The 17,022-nt window shown below is 56.1% G+C and overlaps 1 protein-coding gene across 1 annotated transcript in view; it reads right to left on the bottom strand.

The window, feature by feature from the left end:
• The window catches only part of LOC116955600 (fibronectin type III domain-containing protein 5b-like), a 105,270-nt gene that overhangs the window by 15,072 nt on the left and 73,176 nt on the right, over positions 1-17,022 (bottom strand). The window contains exon 3 of the mRNA XM_032976754.2: positions 7,329-7,614. Within this exon, the coding sequence (XP_032832645.2) occupies positions 7,329-7,614 (286 nt within the window). The remainder of the gene's footprint in view (positions 1-7,328; positions 7,615-17,022) is intronic.

Below are 17,022 nucleotides of genomic sequence, written 5' to 3'. Positions count from 1 at the left end.
TATTGGTAATAGCATTCCAGATCCTGGGGGCATCAATAACAAAGGCCCTTCCTCCGGTTTTTGTATGGCAATAGGGAATGTGAAGCTGGTAAATGAGCGAGGAGCTGAGGTCAAATTTGTTCTTTGAAACAGAGAGGACATCCAGCAGGTAGTCTGCGGATTTTTTTGTAAGTACATCGTGAATAAATAAGATCTGGTGCACAAGCCGTCGAACATTAAGAGATGTTAAGTTTGACCCAATGTAGAGATCACAGTGGTGAGTCCTATATGGGCAGTTCAATGCAAATCTTAAGGCCGAATCAAGCTTCTTCAGTACAGTACTTGGGGCTGATTTATACACGATATCACAGTAATCAAGTGGAGGCAGTATGGTAGCTTTTATCAATTCCAAACGGAACATAGGGGGGAAGCAGTGCTTGTGTGATCTTCAAAATTCAGGGGAGGCCCAGGACCCGTTCAGATAATCGTCACTGGTGTTGGCCGTGAGCGGGAATCGAACCTGGGTCGCCGGGTTCATAGCGCAGCGCGCGAACTGCTACACTACCGCTCCCCACACAAAGATCCCCCGTATAGCCTTAACAGTGCCTCCAACTCGCTCCCCACACACACCCACACCCATGCATTTCGTTAAGTGTTCTCATTCCATTAACATTGGGAGTGATTAATTTAGCGAGTGCTGCATGTGACGGAAATGAGCATGCCCGAGTAAAAAGCAGCTCTTAGTGAATCACTCAGGGAGGGGGAGGTGATGTGTGGGACACGTGGTGTGCAGCCTGCAGGTAGTAATGGGTCTCCCTTGGATATCGGGCATCCGGCAGAAGGAACGAGGCGATGGCGAGGTGCGTTGGCCATCGACGGAATTGACTGGGACGGAATCGTCATCTTATATATGATGCTCCTGTTGGGACACTGAGATCCTGGGATCTCGCCCTGGGGTTGGGTCTCAAGATATTGAGATACTACAGACTCTGGTCCCGAGACTCAGGTCTTAGATCAAGACACCGATCCTGAGACCAGGTCTCAGCTCATGACACTGATCCTGAGAACCGATCTCAGCGCAAGACTCGAATCCTTAGATCCGGTGTGAGCTAAAAGACAGATTCGGAAACACAGTCTTAAGACACCGATCCTGAGAGATTGAAACCACCGCATCTTGCTTAGCCCAGTCACCAATATGACATTTCAAGCGAGGGGGTGGTGGGGGGGAGGGTGATTTCCAGCCCCGATGATGAATTAGGGCCCGCGTTTGATCGATGGCACACACGACGCTATAAAAGCTGCCACCATAAATGATAACGAGGAAATATTGACGCAAAGCAATAAGCTTAAGTGCAGCGCTGTTTGTATATATACACACATATATTTTATGTTTCGCCACCTTCATCACGCTAGCACGGTGCCAATCGCGCCGTCGTAGAAGCGGCGTCTAAGCTGACCCACATTTACGAGTTACGGCTACCATCGGGGGGGGGGGAGGGGGTGGGAAGGCACGTCTCCCAAATTACGACGTAGAACGTAAACAACAAGCGACTGGAGAGAGCGAGAGGGCAAGAGAGAGAGAGAGCGCCGTAAACAAACAACAACAATAATAATAACCATGGCAGTGATGAGCGATATACTTGCAGCGGGAATTCGGCAGCCAACGTGAGCAGGGTGAGTTTAAAACGCGGTAGACTTTGGGGGCCAATCTTCTGGGTTTTTTTTGTTTGCGCGACAAACTCGACCGTTTGGCTGTGTCGGGTGGTGGTGGTGGGTTTCACGACACATTTCTATTTACACGATCTAACCGCCCCTCCCCCCACAAAATAATAACCTCCTCCCCGTTATTGTGGATAGCACGAGGAGAACCGGGAGTTACTGTATGATGGTAGCCGGTGAGTTTAACACCTCATGGTTGTTCAGCGGTAGAGCGAACGGTGAATTCAGTCCTCAGCTCATCATCCCTCCCTCCGGGGGTCGATAAATTGGGTACCACTTTGTGAGACTGGTCCGGTGGCTCAGCAGTAGAGGGAGCGTCTCGCAGCAATCACTAAGGTGTGGGTGTTGACTCAGCTCATCATCCCTCCAAGGGGGGGGGGGGGGGGGTAAAACGAGTACCACTCTGCAGGGGAATTCTCGGGCGGTTGTGCTATTGTTGTCCTCGCCCCCGACATAGGAATGTGGAATTTACACCACTGGCTCAGGATGGTTGTGAACAGGATGAGCACCGATGCCAGGAAATTTGTGTTTTTTTACTATCAGCACTGGGGAGACAAAGGCGTGGGGTTAATTGGTATCTCGCTTGCACGAGTGAATGTTGCAATGGACTATTTCGCCGAAAAATAAATCGCTCGCCAATTTTATGAACAGAACGGCCACGAGTTCTGTCGGCGAGCGCACGTTCAGGACAATCTCGGGTGCGGTTCTGTATGATAAGAGAGTGTGAAGCGAACAGTTGAGCGATGAGCGAGAGGGTGAGAGAGTGAGCGAGTGATTGAGCGAGCGTGGGGGAGAAGGAAGGGGGGCTGTATGACCCCCCCCCTGCCTGCCTGCCCTGCCACTCGGGTTCTGGACACAGGGACTCACCACAACGGCCATTCGTCTGCCGGATTATTAAGACATTGCCATCCTGCGCAGCTTACACACTCCCTTTGCTCACTCACGCGTGTGCTCGCTTGCTCACTCGCTCGCTTACTCACTCGCTCGCTTGCTCACTCACTCGTGTGCTCGCTTGCTCGCTCACTCACTCGCTTGCTCACTCACTTGCGTGCTCGCTTGCTCACTCACTCGCTTGCTCACTCACTCGCTTGCTCACTCACTCGTGTGCTCGCTTGCTCACTCACTCGCGTGCTCGCTTGCTCACTCACTCGCGTGCTCGCTTGCTCACTCACTCGCTTGCTCACTCACTCGCCTGCTCACTCACTTGCTTGCTCACTCACTCGCGTGCACGCTTGCTCACTCACTCGCGTGCTCGCCTGCTCACTCACTCGCGTGCACGCTTGCTCACTCACTCGCTCGCTCACTCGCTCGCCTGCTCACTCACTCGCGTGCTCGCTTGCTCACTCGCTCACTCGCGTGCTCGCCTGCTCACTCGCGTGCTCGCTTGCTCACTTGCTACATCACTTGCACACTCGCTCCCCTGCTCACTCACTCAGATGCTCGCTCACTCGCTCGCTCATATACACATGCAATGGCCAAATTACTCAGTCCCAGACTCACTCGAATGGCCACTCACTTCACCCACTTGCCTCAGTTACCCACTTCACTAAAACATATGAAGACAAAGACGAAGATCCCCCGTATAGCCTTGTCTTTGTTGATGAAAAGTGCCGTTAGCGAGCACCCATTAAGGCCAGCATGATACACGATGGTCAGAATTTTACCCGTCCGCCTTTGTCTCCCCAATGATGATGTTTACACACAACACCGGGTAAACATTTCAGGCCGAGTCAACCTAGAGGGTGGCCCAGGACCGGTTTAAAATAACCATCACTGATGTTGGTGGCCGTGAGCGGGAATCGAACTCGGATCACAGCTGCACCACCACTCCCCACACAAAGACAAAGAACCCCCGTATAGCCTGAACAGACTGTTGGGGCAAGTGCTGTTAGCGAGCACCTATGAAGGCCGGCACGGCATACGAGGGGGTGGGTGGCCAAGACCACGCCCGGCCGCCTTTGTCTCCCTAGTAGCGATGTTTAAACACTGCAGCAGGTACTCATTTGAGGCTGAGTCGACCTAGGGGAGGCCCAGGATCGGTTCAAACAATCGTCACTGGGTGTTTGCCGTGAGCGGGAATCGAACCCCTGTCGCCAGGTTCGTAGCGCAGCGTAGCGCTAACCGTTACACTACCGCTCCCCATACACACACACTCAGACACGCACACACAGACACACACATAGTATGATATTTTTTTTCTGATTCACAACTGGCTTTCCACTAAAGATAAGTCGAGAAGATACACAAATGGAGATAAATTCTGGCTCCTCGCGTCTGGAGTGATGTGGAGATGTTCCGACCGATAGAGACAGTCTGGAATCATATAAATGATCGGTTTCATACACAGACACTCAATCAACATCTACAAACGATGCCCACTACATCTGTATAATACCCACTACTATATGCAACTGCACACACTACATATATAAAATGGGCAATATAAAAAGTACGCACAATATACAATGAGACCCATTAAATGTAATGCACACTGTATATAATACCCACTATATATTAATTATTTTGTACCGTACATAGCCAAATGTGCTCAATCGGAGGTGTGTTTTTGTAAGCTAAGCAGGCTTTCAGCCTGGGGTAGTGGACTTTCCACCATTATTATCTCAGGGATATGCATTTTGATTATAATCATGACTGCACTTCTTTAAATTTTGATTTAAAGCTTTCGTGACTGCAGGGATTCATATTCTTGGTTCTTTCGGTAAAGTCACCACGTAGAAGGGAAACAATAAAATAATAAAACTATAAAGCAATAAAATTATCACGACGTTTCGACTGCAACATAAGTAATCATCATCAGGTGTGAAAACCACAGCAAGAACATTTGAAAAAAGTGATGATGATTGCTTTTGTTGCAGTCGAAAAGTCGTGAGAATTTTATTGTTTTATATTTTTTTTATTTTTCGATTTAAAGCTTTCGTAACTGCAATGATTCATCTTCTTTGGTTCTTTCGGTAAAGTCACGTAGAATGAGAATAAAATAATATATTGATAAAATAAAATAACACAATAATATTCTCACGACGTTTCGGCCACAACACAAGCGGCCTTCATCAGGTGAAGGGACGAGACTGTCTGGTAGGACAGCGCTGGAGTGAAAGAGCCACGTTCAGATCACGACCTTTAAGCTGTGTGAGAGGAAACAAAGCGCCCTCTTTCACTCCAGCGCTGTCCTACCAGACAGTCTCGTCCCTTCACCTGATGAAGGCCGCTTGTGTTGTGGCCGAAACGTCGTGAGAATATTATTGTGTTATTTTATTTTATCAATTTATTATTTTATTTTCATTCTACGTGGTGACTTTACCGAAAGAACCAAGAACATGCACTTCTTTATTTCAGCAAATCCCGACTGATTTTCACGACTCTTCCTTCAGGAGGGCCTTGCCAAGTTACCGCTGGAATAGGGGCCCGACCTTCCCCTCTTCTTTTCCTTGCTGATGTAGATGCAGAGCATCGACTACAATTTCCGGGTGGGTCAGGCCAGATAACCGTGCCAGGAGCAGTGGAATTGCATCACTTGCGATGTCACCTTCGTATTTGTGAATCGGGCATTGCATCGCCCTGCGTTGTACGTTCTGTTCTGAATGACCAGAGTCGAAGACCTGAGAGTTTTTTTAAAAAATTCGATTTGTGCATAGGGGTATCGGCATCTGCCATATTCGAGTGATGATTGCTGCTGCGACGTGTTTGCCATCCCAAGAGGGCAAAACGTGCGGTGTCATTTTTCAAAATCCGGCAGCAAATTTGAACCGTGGGCCGGCACACAATGTCCATCCGCTGTCGTTGTAAAGCGACTGCCCCCAACTAACCCAGTAGAGTCCCTTGACGAGCCTCCGACAATTATAGGGTAAATAAACAAAGATCCCCGGTGTAGCCTGAACAGACTGTAGGGGCAAGTGCTGTTAGCAAGCACCTATGAAGGCCGGAACGGTACACGAGGGGGTGGGTGGCCAACACCACGCCCGGCAGCCTTTGTCCCCATAGTGGCGATGTTTACACACCGCAGCAGGTACTCATTTGAGGCTGAGTCGACCTAGGGGAAGGTCCAGAACCGGTTCAGATAATCGTCACTGGTGGGGTTGGCCGTGAGCGGGAATCGAACTCGGGCCACCAGGTTCGTAGCGCTAACCGCAGCACTACCGCTCCCCACAGTAAACACAAAGATAAAGATCCCCCGTATAGCCTTAACAGACTGTAGGGGCAAGTGCTGTTAGCGAGCACCTATAAAGGCCGGAACGGCACACGAGGGGGTGGGTGGCCAGCGCCACGCCCGACCGCCTTTGTCTCCCTAGTGGCAATGTTTACACACCACACCAGGTACTCATTTAAGGCTGAGTCGACCTAGGGGAGGCCCGGGACCGGTTCAGATAATCGTCACTGGTGTTGGCCGTGAGCGGGAATCGAACCCGGGTCGCCAGGTTCATAGCGCAGCGTAGCGCTAACCACAGAACTACCGCTCCCCACAACAGTAAACACACACGCGCGCACACACATACACACCCAGCACAGTATTAACCAGGGCGGGCGGGCGGATTCCAACAGCAAAGCGACAAAGTGACGATCGCGCCACTGCTGGGCCACGTCAGCTCGGCACCGACGCGCCGGTGGCAGCAGCCACGTGGGGCAACACCCCACGTGGGACTCAGGTGGGGGTCTCAGGTGGGGGTCTCAGGTGGGGGTCTCAGGTGGGAGTCTCAGGTGGGGGTCTCAGGTGGGGGTCTCAGGTGGGGGTCTCAGGTGGGGGTCTCAGGTGGGGGTCTCAGGGCCCTCTCTTCAAGCTGCTGAATGATCCGGCTGGTCGCCCAGATCGGCAAGATGAGCAAATAAATAAATAAACAATGTGCCACATCGTCCGATGACTGCCGAATGCACACATGCAATCGTAGTAATACACAGTGATTTACACTCCTAAGGCACCTTCCACAGCGAATATTTAAACCCACCCTAGGCCTCCCCGCTAGATCTACCGGGCCTTCAATGTGTACCCGGCCTTAATGTGTCCTTAAACAGCACTTGTCCCTAAAACCGTTGTGAACGACCTGGGGTATATTTGTCTTTGGAGGATAGGGGGCTCCTCCTGGCATGCACGTGCAAACATTAACAACAACAACAACACACCACTAACACCACTAACACCACTAACACCACCACCTCCTCCTCGTCCTCCTCGCATGCACCATCCCAACAATAACAACCACTACCACCACTTTCATCACCACCACCTTACACACACACACATCCAACATTAACAACAACCACTACCACCACCACCTTACACACACACATCCCAACATTAACAACAACAACCACCACCACCTTACACACACATCCCAACATTAACAACAACCACCACCACCACCTTACACACACACATCCCAACATTAACAACAACCACCACCAACACCTTACACACACACATCCGAACATTAACAACCACCACCACCTTACACACACACATCCCAACATTAACAACAACCACCACCACCACCTTACACACACACATCCCAACATTAACAACAACCACCACCAACACCTTACACACACACATCCCAACATTAACAATAACAACAACCACCACCACCACCTCCTCCCCACATGCCACGGTCACCCACCTCCTCCGTGCGCCGAAAGCGACGACGCCGCAGACAGCGACGACGACGAGGAGGAGGAGGAGGGCGACGAGGATGAGCGCGACGAGGAGTTGTCGCGCTCGCCGTCCTCCTCCGCGGGGGGGGTGCTGAAGCGCAGGCCGGGGCTGGGCTCGCTGGCCGCCCCGCCGCGGCCCAGCGCCTGCACGGCCACCACGTAGTCACTGCCAGCCTCGAGGCCCCACAGCAGGCACGAGCGTGCCGTCGTGTTCACCTCGGTGATGAAGCGCTGGCGAGCGCCCGGGCGCTTCTGCGGTGACACGGTGAGAGGGTGACATGGTGACACGGTGAGAGGGTGAGACGGTGAGACGGTGACACGGTGACACGGTGAGAGGGTGAGACGGTGAGACGGTGACACGGTGAGAGGGTGACACGGTGAGACGGTGAGACGGTGACACGGTGAGACGGTGACACGGTGAGACGGTGACACGGTGAGACGGTGACACGGTGAGACGGTGACACGGTGAGATGGTGACACGGTGACACGGTGAGATGGTGACACGGTGACACGGTGAGATGGTGACACGGTGACACGGTGAGATGGTGACACGGTGACACGGTGACACGCTGAGACGGTGAAACGGTGACATGGTGAGACGGTGAGACGGTGACACGGTGACACGGTGAGACGGTGACATGGTGACATGGTGAGACGGTGAGACGGTGACACGGTGAGACGGTGACACGGTGAGACGGTGACACGGTGACATGGTGAGACGGTGAGACGGTGACACGGTGACACGGTGAGACGGTGACACCGCACGGCGACACGGTGAGACGGTGACATGGTGAGACGGTGAGACAGTGAGACGGTGACACGGTGACACGGTGACACGGTGAGACGGTGACACGGTGAGACGGTGAGACGGTGACACGGTGAGACGGTGACGCGGTGAGACGGTGACACGGTGAGACGGTGACACGGTGACACGGTGACACGGTGAGACGGTGACACGGTGAGACGGTGACACGGTGAGACGGTGAGACGGTGACACGGTGACACGGTGAGACGGTGACACGGTGAGACGGTGACACGGTGACATGGTGAGACGGTGAGACGGTGACACGGTGACACGGTGAGACGGTGACACCGCACGGCGACACGGTGAGACGGTGACATGGTGAGACGGTGAGACAGTGAGACGGTGACACGGTGACACGGTGACACGGTGAGACGGTGACACGGTGAGACGGTGAGACGGTGACACGGTGAGACGGTGACGCGGTGAGACGGTGACACGGTGAGACGGTGACACGGTGACACGGTGACACGGTGAGACGGTGACACGGTGAGACGGTGACACGGTGAGACGGTGAGACGGTGACACGGTGACACGGTGACACGGTGAGACGGTGAGACGGTGAGACGGTGACACGGTGACACAGTGAGACGGTGAGACGGTGACACGGTGACACGGTGACACCGTGAGACGGTGACACGGTGACACGGTGAGATGGTGACACGGTGAGACGGTGAGACGGTGAGACGGTGACACGGTGAGATGGTGACACGGTGAGACGGTGACACGGTGACACAGTGAGACGGTGAGACGGTGACACGGTGACACGGTGACACCGTGAGACGGTGACACGGTGACACGGTGACACGCTGAGATGGTGACACGGTGAGACGGTGAGACGGTGACAGGGTGAGACGGTGAGACGGTGAGACGGTGACACGGTGACACAGTGAGACGGTGAGATGGTGACACGGTGAGATGGTGACACAGTGAGACGGTGACACGGTGAGACGGTGACACGGTGACACGGTGACACGGTGACACCGTGAGACGGTGACACGGTGACACGGTGACACGCTGAGACGGTGACACGGTGAGACGGTGAGACGGTGACAGGGTGAGACGGTGAGACGGTGAGACGGTGAGATGGTGACACGGTGACACGGTGAGACGGTGACACGGTGAGACGGTGACACGGTGAGACGGTGAGACGGTGACACGGTGAGATGGTGACACGGTGACACGGTGAGATGGTGACACGGTGACACGGTGAGATGGTGACACGGTGACACGGTGACACGCTGAGACGGTGAAACGGTGACATGGTGAGACGGTGAGACGGTGACACGGTGAGACGGTGACACGGTGAGACGGTGACACGGTGACATGGTGAGACGGTGAGACGGTGACACGGTGAGACGGTGACACGGTGAGACGGTGACACGGTGACATGGTGAGACGGTGAGACGGTGACACGGTGACATGGTGACACGGTGACACGGTGAGACGGTGAGACGGTGACACGGTGAGACGGTGAGACGGTGAGACGGTGACACGGTGAGACGGTGACACGGTGACATGGTGAGACGGTGAGACGGTGACACGGTGAGACGGTGACACGGTGACACGGTGAGACGGTGACACGGCGAGACGGTGAGACGGTGAGACGGTGACACGGTGAGAGGGTGAGACGGTGAGACAGTGACACGGTGAGAGGGTGACACGGTGAGACGGTGAGACGGTGACACGGTGAGACGGTGACACGGTGAGACGGTGACACGGTGAGACGGTGACACGGTGAGACGGTGACACGGTGAGATGGTGACACGGTGACACGGTGAGATGGTGACACGGTGACACGGTGAGATGGTGACACGGTGACACGGTGACACGCTGAGACGGTGAAACGGTGACATGGTGAGACGGTGAGACGGTGACACGGTGAGACGGTGACACGGTGAGACGGTGACACGGTGACATGGTGAGACGGTGAGACGGTGACACGGTGAGACGGTGACACGGTGAGACGGTGACACGGTGACATGGTGAGACGGTGAGACGGTGACACGGTGACACGGTGAGACGGTGACACCGCACGGCGACACGGTGAGACGGTGACATGGTGAGACGGTGAGACGGTGAGACGGTGACACGGTGACACGGTGACACGGTGAGACGGTGACACGGTGAGACGGTGAGACGGTGACACGGTGAGACGGTGACGCGGTGAGACGGTGACACGGTGAGACGGTGACACGGTGACACGGTGACACGGTGAGACGGTGACACGGTGAGACGGTGACACGGTGAGACGGTGAGACGGTGACACGGTGACACGGTGACACGGTGAGACGGTGAGACGGTGAGACGGTGACACGGTGACACAGTGAGACGGTGAGACGGTGACACGGTGACACGGTGAGACGGTGAGACGGTGACACGGTGACACGGTGACACCGTGAGACGGTGACACGGTGACACGGTGAGATGGTGACACGGTGAGACGGTGAGACGGTGAGACGGTGACACGGTGAGATGGTGACACGGTGAGACGGTGAGACGGTGAGACGGTGACACGGTGACACAGTGAGACGGTGAGACGGTGACACGGTGACACGGTGACACCGTGAGACGGTGACACGGTGACACGGTGACACGCTGAGACGGTGACACGGTGAGACGGTGAGACGGTGACAGGGTGAGACGGTGAGACGGTGAGACGGTGACACGGTGACACAGTGAGACGGTGAGATGGTGACACGGTGAGATGGTGACACAGTGAGACGGTGACATGGTGACACGGTGAGACGGTGACACGGTGACACGGTGACACGGTGACACCGTGAGACGGTGACACGGTGACACGGTGACACGCTGAGACGGTGACACGGTGAGACGGTGAGACGGTGACAGGGTGAGACGGTGAGACGGTGAGACGGTGAGATGGTGACACGGTGAGATGGTGACACAGTGAGACGGTGACACGGTGAGACGGTGACACGGTGAGACGGTGACACGGTGAGATGGTGACACGGTGACACGGTGAGATGGTGACACGGTGACACGGTGAGATGGTGACACGGTGACACGGTGACACGCTGAGACGGTGAAACGGTGACATGGTGAGACGGTGAGACGGTGACACGGTGAGACGGTGACACGGTGAGACGGTGACACGGTGACATGGTGAGACGGTGAGACGGTGACACGGTGAGACGGTGACACGGTGAGACGGTGACACGGTGACACGGTGAGACGGTGAGACGGTGACACGGTGAGACGGTGAGACGGTGAGACGGTGACACGGTGAGACGGTGACACGGTGACATGGTGAGACGGTGAGACGGTGACACGGTGAGACGGTGACACGGTGACATGGTGAGACGGTGAGACGGTGAGATGGTGAGACGGTGACACGGCGAGACGGTGAGACGGTGAGACGGTGACACGGTGACACGGCGAGACGGTGAGACGGTGACACGGTGAGACGGTGAAATGGTGACACGGTGAGACGGTGACACGGTGACACGGTGAGACGGTGACACGGTGACACGGTGAGACGGTGAAACGGTGACACGGTGAGACAGTGACACGGTGGGATGGTGACACAGTGACACAGTGAGACGGTGACACGGTGAGACGGTGACACGGTGAGACGGTGACACGGTGACACGGTGACACGGTGAGACGGTGACACGGTGAGACGGTGACACGGTGACACGGTGACACGGTGAAACGGTGACACGGTGACACGGTGAGATGGTGAGATGGTGAGACGGTGAGACGGTGACACGGTGAGACGGTGACACGGTGAGACGGTGACACGGTGAGACAGTGAGACGGTGACACGGTGAGACGGTGAGACGGTGAGACGGTGAGACGGTGACACGGTGACATGGTGAGACGGTGAGACGGTGAGATGGTGAGACGGTGACACCGCACGGCGACACGGTGAGACGGTGACACGGTGACACGGTGAGACGGTGACACGGTGAGACGGTGACACGGTGACACGGTGAGACGGTGAGACGGTGAGATGGTGACACGGTGACACGGTGAGACGGTGAGACGGTGACACGGTGACACGGTGAGACGGTGACACAGTGAGACGGTGACACGGTGAGACGGTGAGACGGTGACACGGTGACACGGTGAGATGGTGACACGGTGAGACGGTGACACGGTGACACGGTGAGACAGTGACACGGTGAGATGGTGACACGGTGAGACGGTGAGACGGTGAGACGGTGACACGGTGAGATGGTGACACGGTGAGACGGTGAGACGGTGAGACGGTGACACGGTGAGACGGTGAGACAGTGACACGGTGAGACGGTGACGCGGTGAGACGGTGACACGGTGAGACGGTGACACGGTGACACGGTGACACGGTGAGACGGTGACACGGTGAGACGGTGACACGGTGAGACGGTGAGACGGTGACACGGTGACACGGTGACACGGTGACACGGTGAGACGGTGAGACGGTGACACGGTGACACAGTGAGACGGTGAGACGGTGACACGGTGACACGGTGAGACGGTGAGACGGTGACACGGTGACACGGTGACACCGTGAGACGGTGACACGGTGACACGGTGAGATGGTGACACGGTGAGACGGTGAGACGGTGAGACGGTGACACGGTGAGATGGTGACACGGTGAGACGGTGAGACGGTGAGACGGTGACACGGTGACACAGTGAGACGGTGAGACGGTGACACGGTGACACGGTGACACCGTGAGACGGTGACACGGTGACACGGTGACACGCTGAGACGGTGACACGGTGAGACGGTGAGACGGTGACAGGGTGAGACGGTGAGACGGTGAGACGGTGACACGGTGACACAGTGAGACGGTGAGATGGTGACACGGTGAGATGGTGACACAGTGAGACGGTGACATGGTGACACGGTGAGACGGTGACACGGTGACACGGTGACATGGTGACACCGTGAGACGGTGACACGGTGACACGGTGACACGCTGAGACGGTGACACGGTGAGACGGTGAGACGGTGACAGGGTGAGACGGTGAGACGGTGAGACGGTGAGATGGTGACACGGTGAGATGGTGACACAGTGAGACGGTGACACGGTGAGACGGTGACACGGTGAGACGGTGACACGGTGAGATGGTGACACGGTGACACGGTGAGATGGTGACACGGTGACACGGTGAGATGGTGACACGGTGACACGGTGACACGCTGAGACGGTGAAACGGTGACATGGTGAGACGGTGAGACGGTGACACGGTGAGACGGTGACACGGTGAGACGGTGACACGGTGACATGGTGAGACGGTGAGACGGTGACACGGTGAGACGGTGACACGGTGAGACGGTGACACGGTGACATGGTGAGACGGTGAGACGGTGACACGGTGACATGGTGACACGGTGACACGGTGAGACGGTGAGACGGTGACACGGTGAGACGGTGAGACGGTGAGACGGTGACACGGTGAGACGGTGACACGGTGACATGGTGAGACGGTGAGACGGTGACACGGTGAGACGGTGACACGGTGACATGGTGAGACGGTGAGACGGTGAGATGGTGAGACGGTGACACGGCGAGACGGTGAGACGGTGAGACGGTGACACGGTGACACGGCGAGACGGTGAGACGGTGACACGGTGAGACGGTGAAATGGTGACACGGTGAGACGGTGACACGGTGACACGGTGAGACGGTGACACGGTGACACGGTGAGACGGTGAAACGGTGACACGGTGAGACAGTGACACGGTGGGATGGTGACACAGTGACACAGTGAGACGGTGACACGGTGAGACGGTGACACGGTGAGACGGTGACACGGTGACACGGTGACACGGTGAGACGGTGACACGGTGAGACGGTGACACGGTGACACGGTGACACGGTGAAACGGTGACACGGTGACACGGTGAGACGGTGAGATGGTGAGACGGTGAGACGGTGACACGGTGAGACGGTGACACGGTGAGACGGTGACACGGTGAGACAGTGAGACGGTGACACGGTGAGACGGTGAGACGGTGACACGGTGAGACGGTGACACGGTGACATGGTGAGACGGTGAGACGGTGAGATGGTGAGACGGTGACACCGCACGGCGACACGGTGAGACGGTGACACGGTGACACGGTGAGACGGTGACACGGTGAGACGGTGACACGGTGACACGGTGAGACGGTGAGACGGTGAGATGGTGACACGGTGACACGGTGAGACGGTGAGACGGTGACACGGTGACACGGTGAGACGGTGACACGGTGAGACGGTGACACGGTGAGACGGTGAGACGGTGACACGGTGACACGGTGAGATGGTGACACGGTGAGACGGTGACACGGTGACACGGTGACACGGTGAGACAGTGAGACGGTGAGACGGTGAGACGGTGACACGGTGAGACGGTGACACGGTGAGACAGTGACACGGTGAGATGGTGACACGGTGAGATGGTGACACGGTGAGACAGTGAGACGGTGAGACGGTAAGTCGGTGACACGGTGAGACGGTGACACGGTGAGACAGTGACACAGTGAGATGGTGACACGGTGACACGGTGACACGGTGAGACAGTGAGACGGTGAGACGGTGAGACGGTGACACGGTGAGACGGTGACACGGTGAGACAGTGACACGGTGAGATGGTGACACGGTGAGACGGTGACACGGTGACACGGTGACACGGTGAGACGGTGAGACGGTGACACGGTGAGACGGTGACACGGTGAGACGGTGAGACGGTGACACGGTGAGACGGTGACACGGTGACACGGTGACACGGTGACACGGTGAGACGGTGAGTGACACAGTGACACAGTGACACGCCGACACAGTGACACGGTGACACAGTGACACGGTGAGACGGTGACACAGTGACCCGGTGACACGGGAACGTGGTGACACAGTGAGTGAGACAGCGACACAGTGACACAGTGGCACGGTGACACAGTGACGCGATGACATGGTGACACGGTGACACGAGAACGTGGTGACACAGTGAGTGAGACAGCGACACAGTGACACGGTGACACAGTGACACGGAGACATGGGAACGTGGTGACACGGTGAGACAGTGACACAGCGAGTGAGACTGGTGTGTCGTGACTCCGGGATACACAGCGTGCATTGTAAGTCGGGGGCGACGTTGCTGCTGCTGCCGTGTGTGTGACCCTAGCCGAGTCATTTTCCTTCAAAAACGTGGGCCCAGACGCCTGCACGCAAATGCCCTCCTCTTTGCGAATCACATCACGGGATCTTTAACGTCCACAGTGAGCGAAGCAGAGCGCGCGAAATAGTCGCATTCCCACGATTGATAGACGCGTGCTATTACATCGGGGCGGCCCACTGGATTCGAACTGTAAACCCCCACGACCGCTGGACCACATTACCACCCTACGGTAACGTCAACAAATTGTAACGCTGCGAGGCCACAGACGAGGATGAGGCAGCAGCAGCAGCCACGCGTTCATCTGACGCCAAATTCCCCCTCCCCACAAAGCTCTGTGATCCCCTACATATGAAGGTGTTACCGGCCAATGACGGAGCGTTTACGTGTGGAGGGAAACTGGAGCTACGCCGGAGGAAACCCACCTCGAGCAAGGGAGCAACACGCGATCCCATGCAGACGGAACAGACGGAGTCCACGGTTTCTGCTGTACCGCCCCCTGCCCTCGCTTCACGACGACATTGGCGCGTGTGTGCGTGTGTGTGTGTGTTTCCGTGTGTGCGTGTGTGTGCGTGTGTGTGTGCGTGTGTGTGCGCGTGTGTGTGCGTGCGTGTGTGTGCGTGTATGTGTGTGTGCGTGTGTGCGTGTGTGTGCGTGTGCGTGTGTGTGCATGTGTGCACGTGAGTTAAACTGAAATATGTAACTAATAAGCTTGTGCCGGAGGCCCTGGGGGGACAGGCGTCTATGACGTCTCCTGGCCAAACCCCAATTGGCGGAGCCAGGAGATTGAATCTCTACCCTCGGGGCTCCTCCAGAAACAACGAAAAGCCACTACGGATGGCCACGTGGAATGTTCGAACACTCACTGCGGAGGAGAGGCTGCCACTCCTCTGTCGGGAGCTGGACCGGTACCGCCTGGATCTCTGTGGCATTCAGGAGGTCCGGTGGACTGGTTCTGGCTCCTGCCACCATGAGGGGTGGACAGTCCTCGACTCGGGGTAGCAGACTGCCAAACAACAGGGTGTGGCTCTTCTTTTGAACAAAAGAATGGAGGAGTCGTGGTCGTGGTTACTTATGTACCCACCGAAGATGAACATCCGTGGAGGGATGCAGGCAAAGCCGATGAGTCAGATGCTTTCTATGACCTCCTGTCACAGGTGCTGGCTAAAGTGGCACCTCGGGATACAGTCATCATGTTGGGTGACTTCAATGCCCGAGTTGGTCATGATGCTGGCACCTGGTCTGGAGTGATTGGAGGGCATGGGCCACCTCAGATAGATTGTTGTGCTGCCCATGGGCTTGTAATTACCAACACGCTGTTCCGGCATCGGCACATCCACACAACATCATGGATGCATGCCCGGTCCAAGCAAGAACATCTGCTGGACTACATAGTGACGGACCAGCGGAAGCGAGCCCATGTCCTTGACACCAGCACCTACCGTGGAGCTGATCTGCCCTCTGACCATCGACTAGTCATCTGTAAGATGCGCCTGCCATTCTTCCACTCCGGTGGTGGGTGTACACCCAGGACCCCATTCCAACCTAAAGTGGCCTAGTCTCAGTTATCTGATGAAAGTTGCAAGAGAGAATATCATCATCGCTTGCGGCTGGGGTTGGCATCGTCCCCCACTCCTCCTGATGTCGAGGGTAAATGGGCGAGGTTTAGGATTGTGACTCATGCAGCTGCAATGGCTGCTTTGGGTACGCGCTCCAGACCTCCCCAAAGACCCTGGCTGACAGAG

This window comes from Petromyzon marinus, chromosome 60 (assembly GCF_048934315.1).
Source record: "Petromyzon marinus isolate PM22_M1 ecotype Great Lakes invasive population chromosome 60, UKy_Petmar_22M1.pri1.0, whole genome shotgun sequence".
Lineage (NCBI taxonomy): Eukaryota > Metazoa > Chordata > Hyperoartia > Petromyzontiformes > Petromyzontidae > Petromyzon > Petromyzon marinus.
This window is presented reverse-complemented; position numbering and strand designations above follow the sequence as displayed.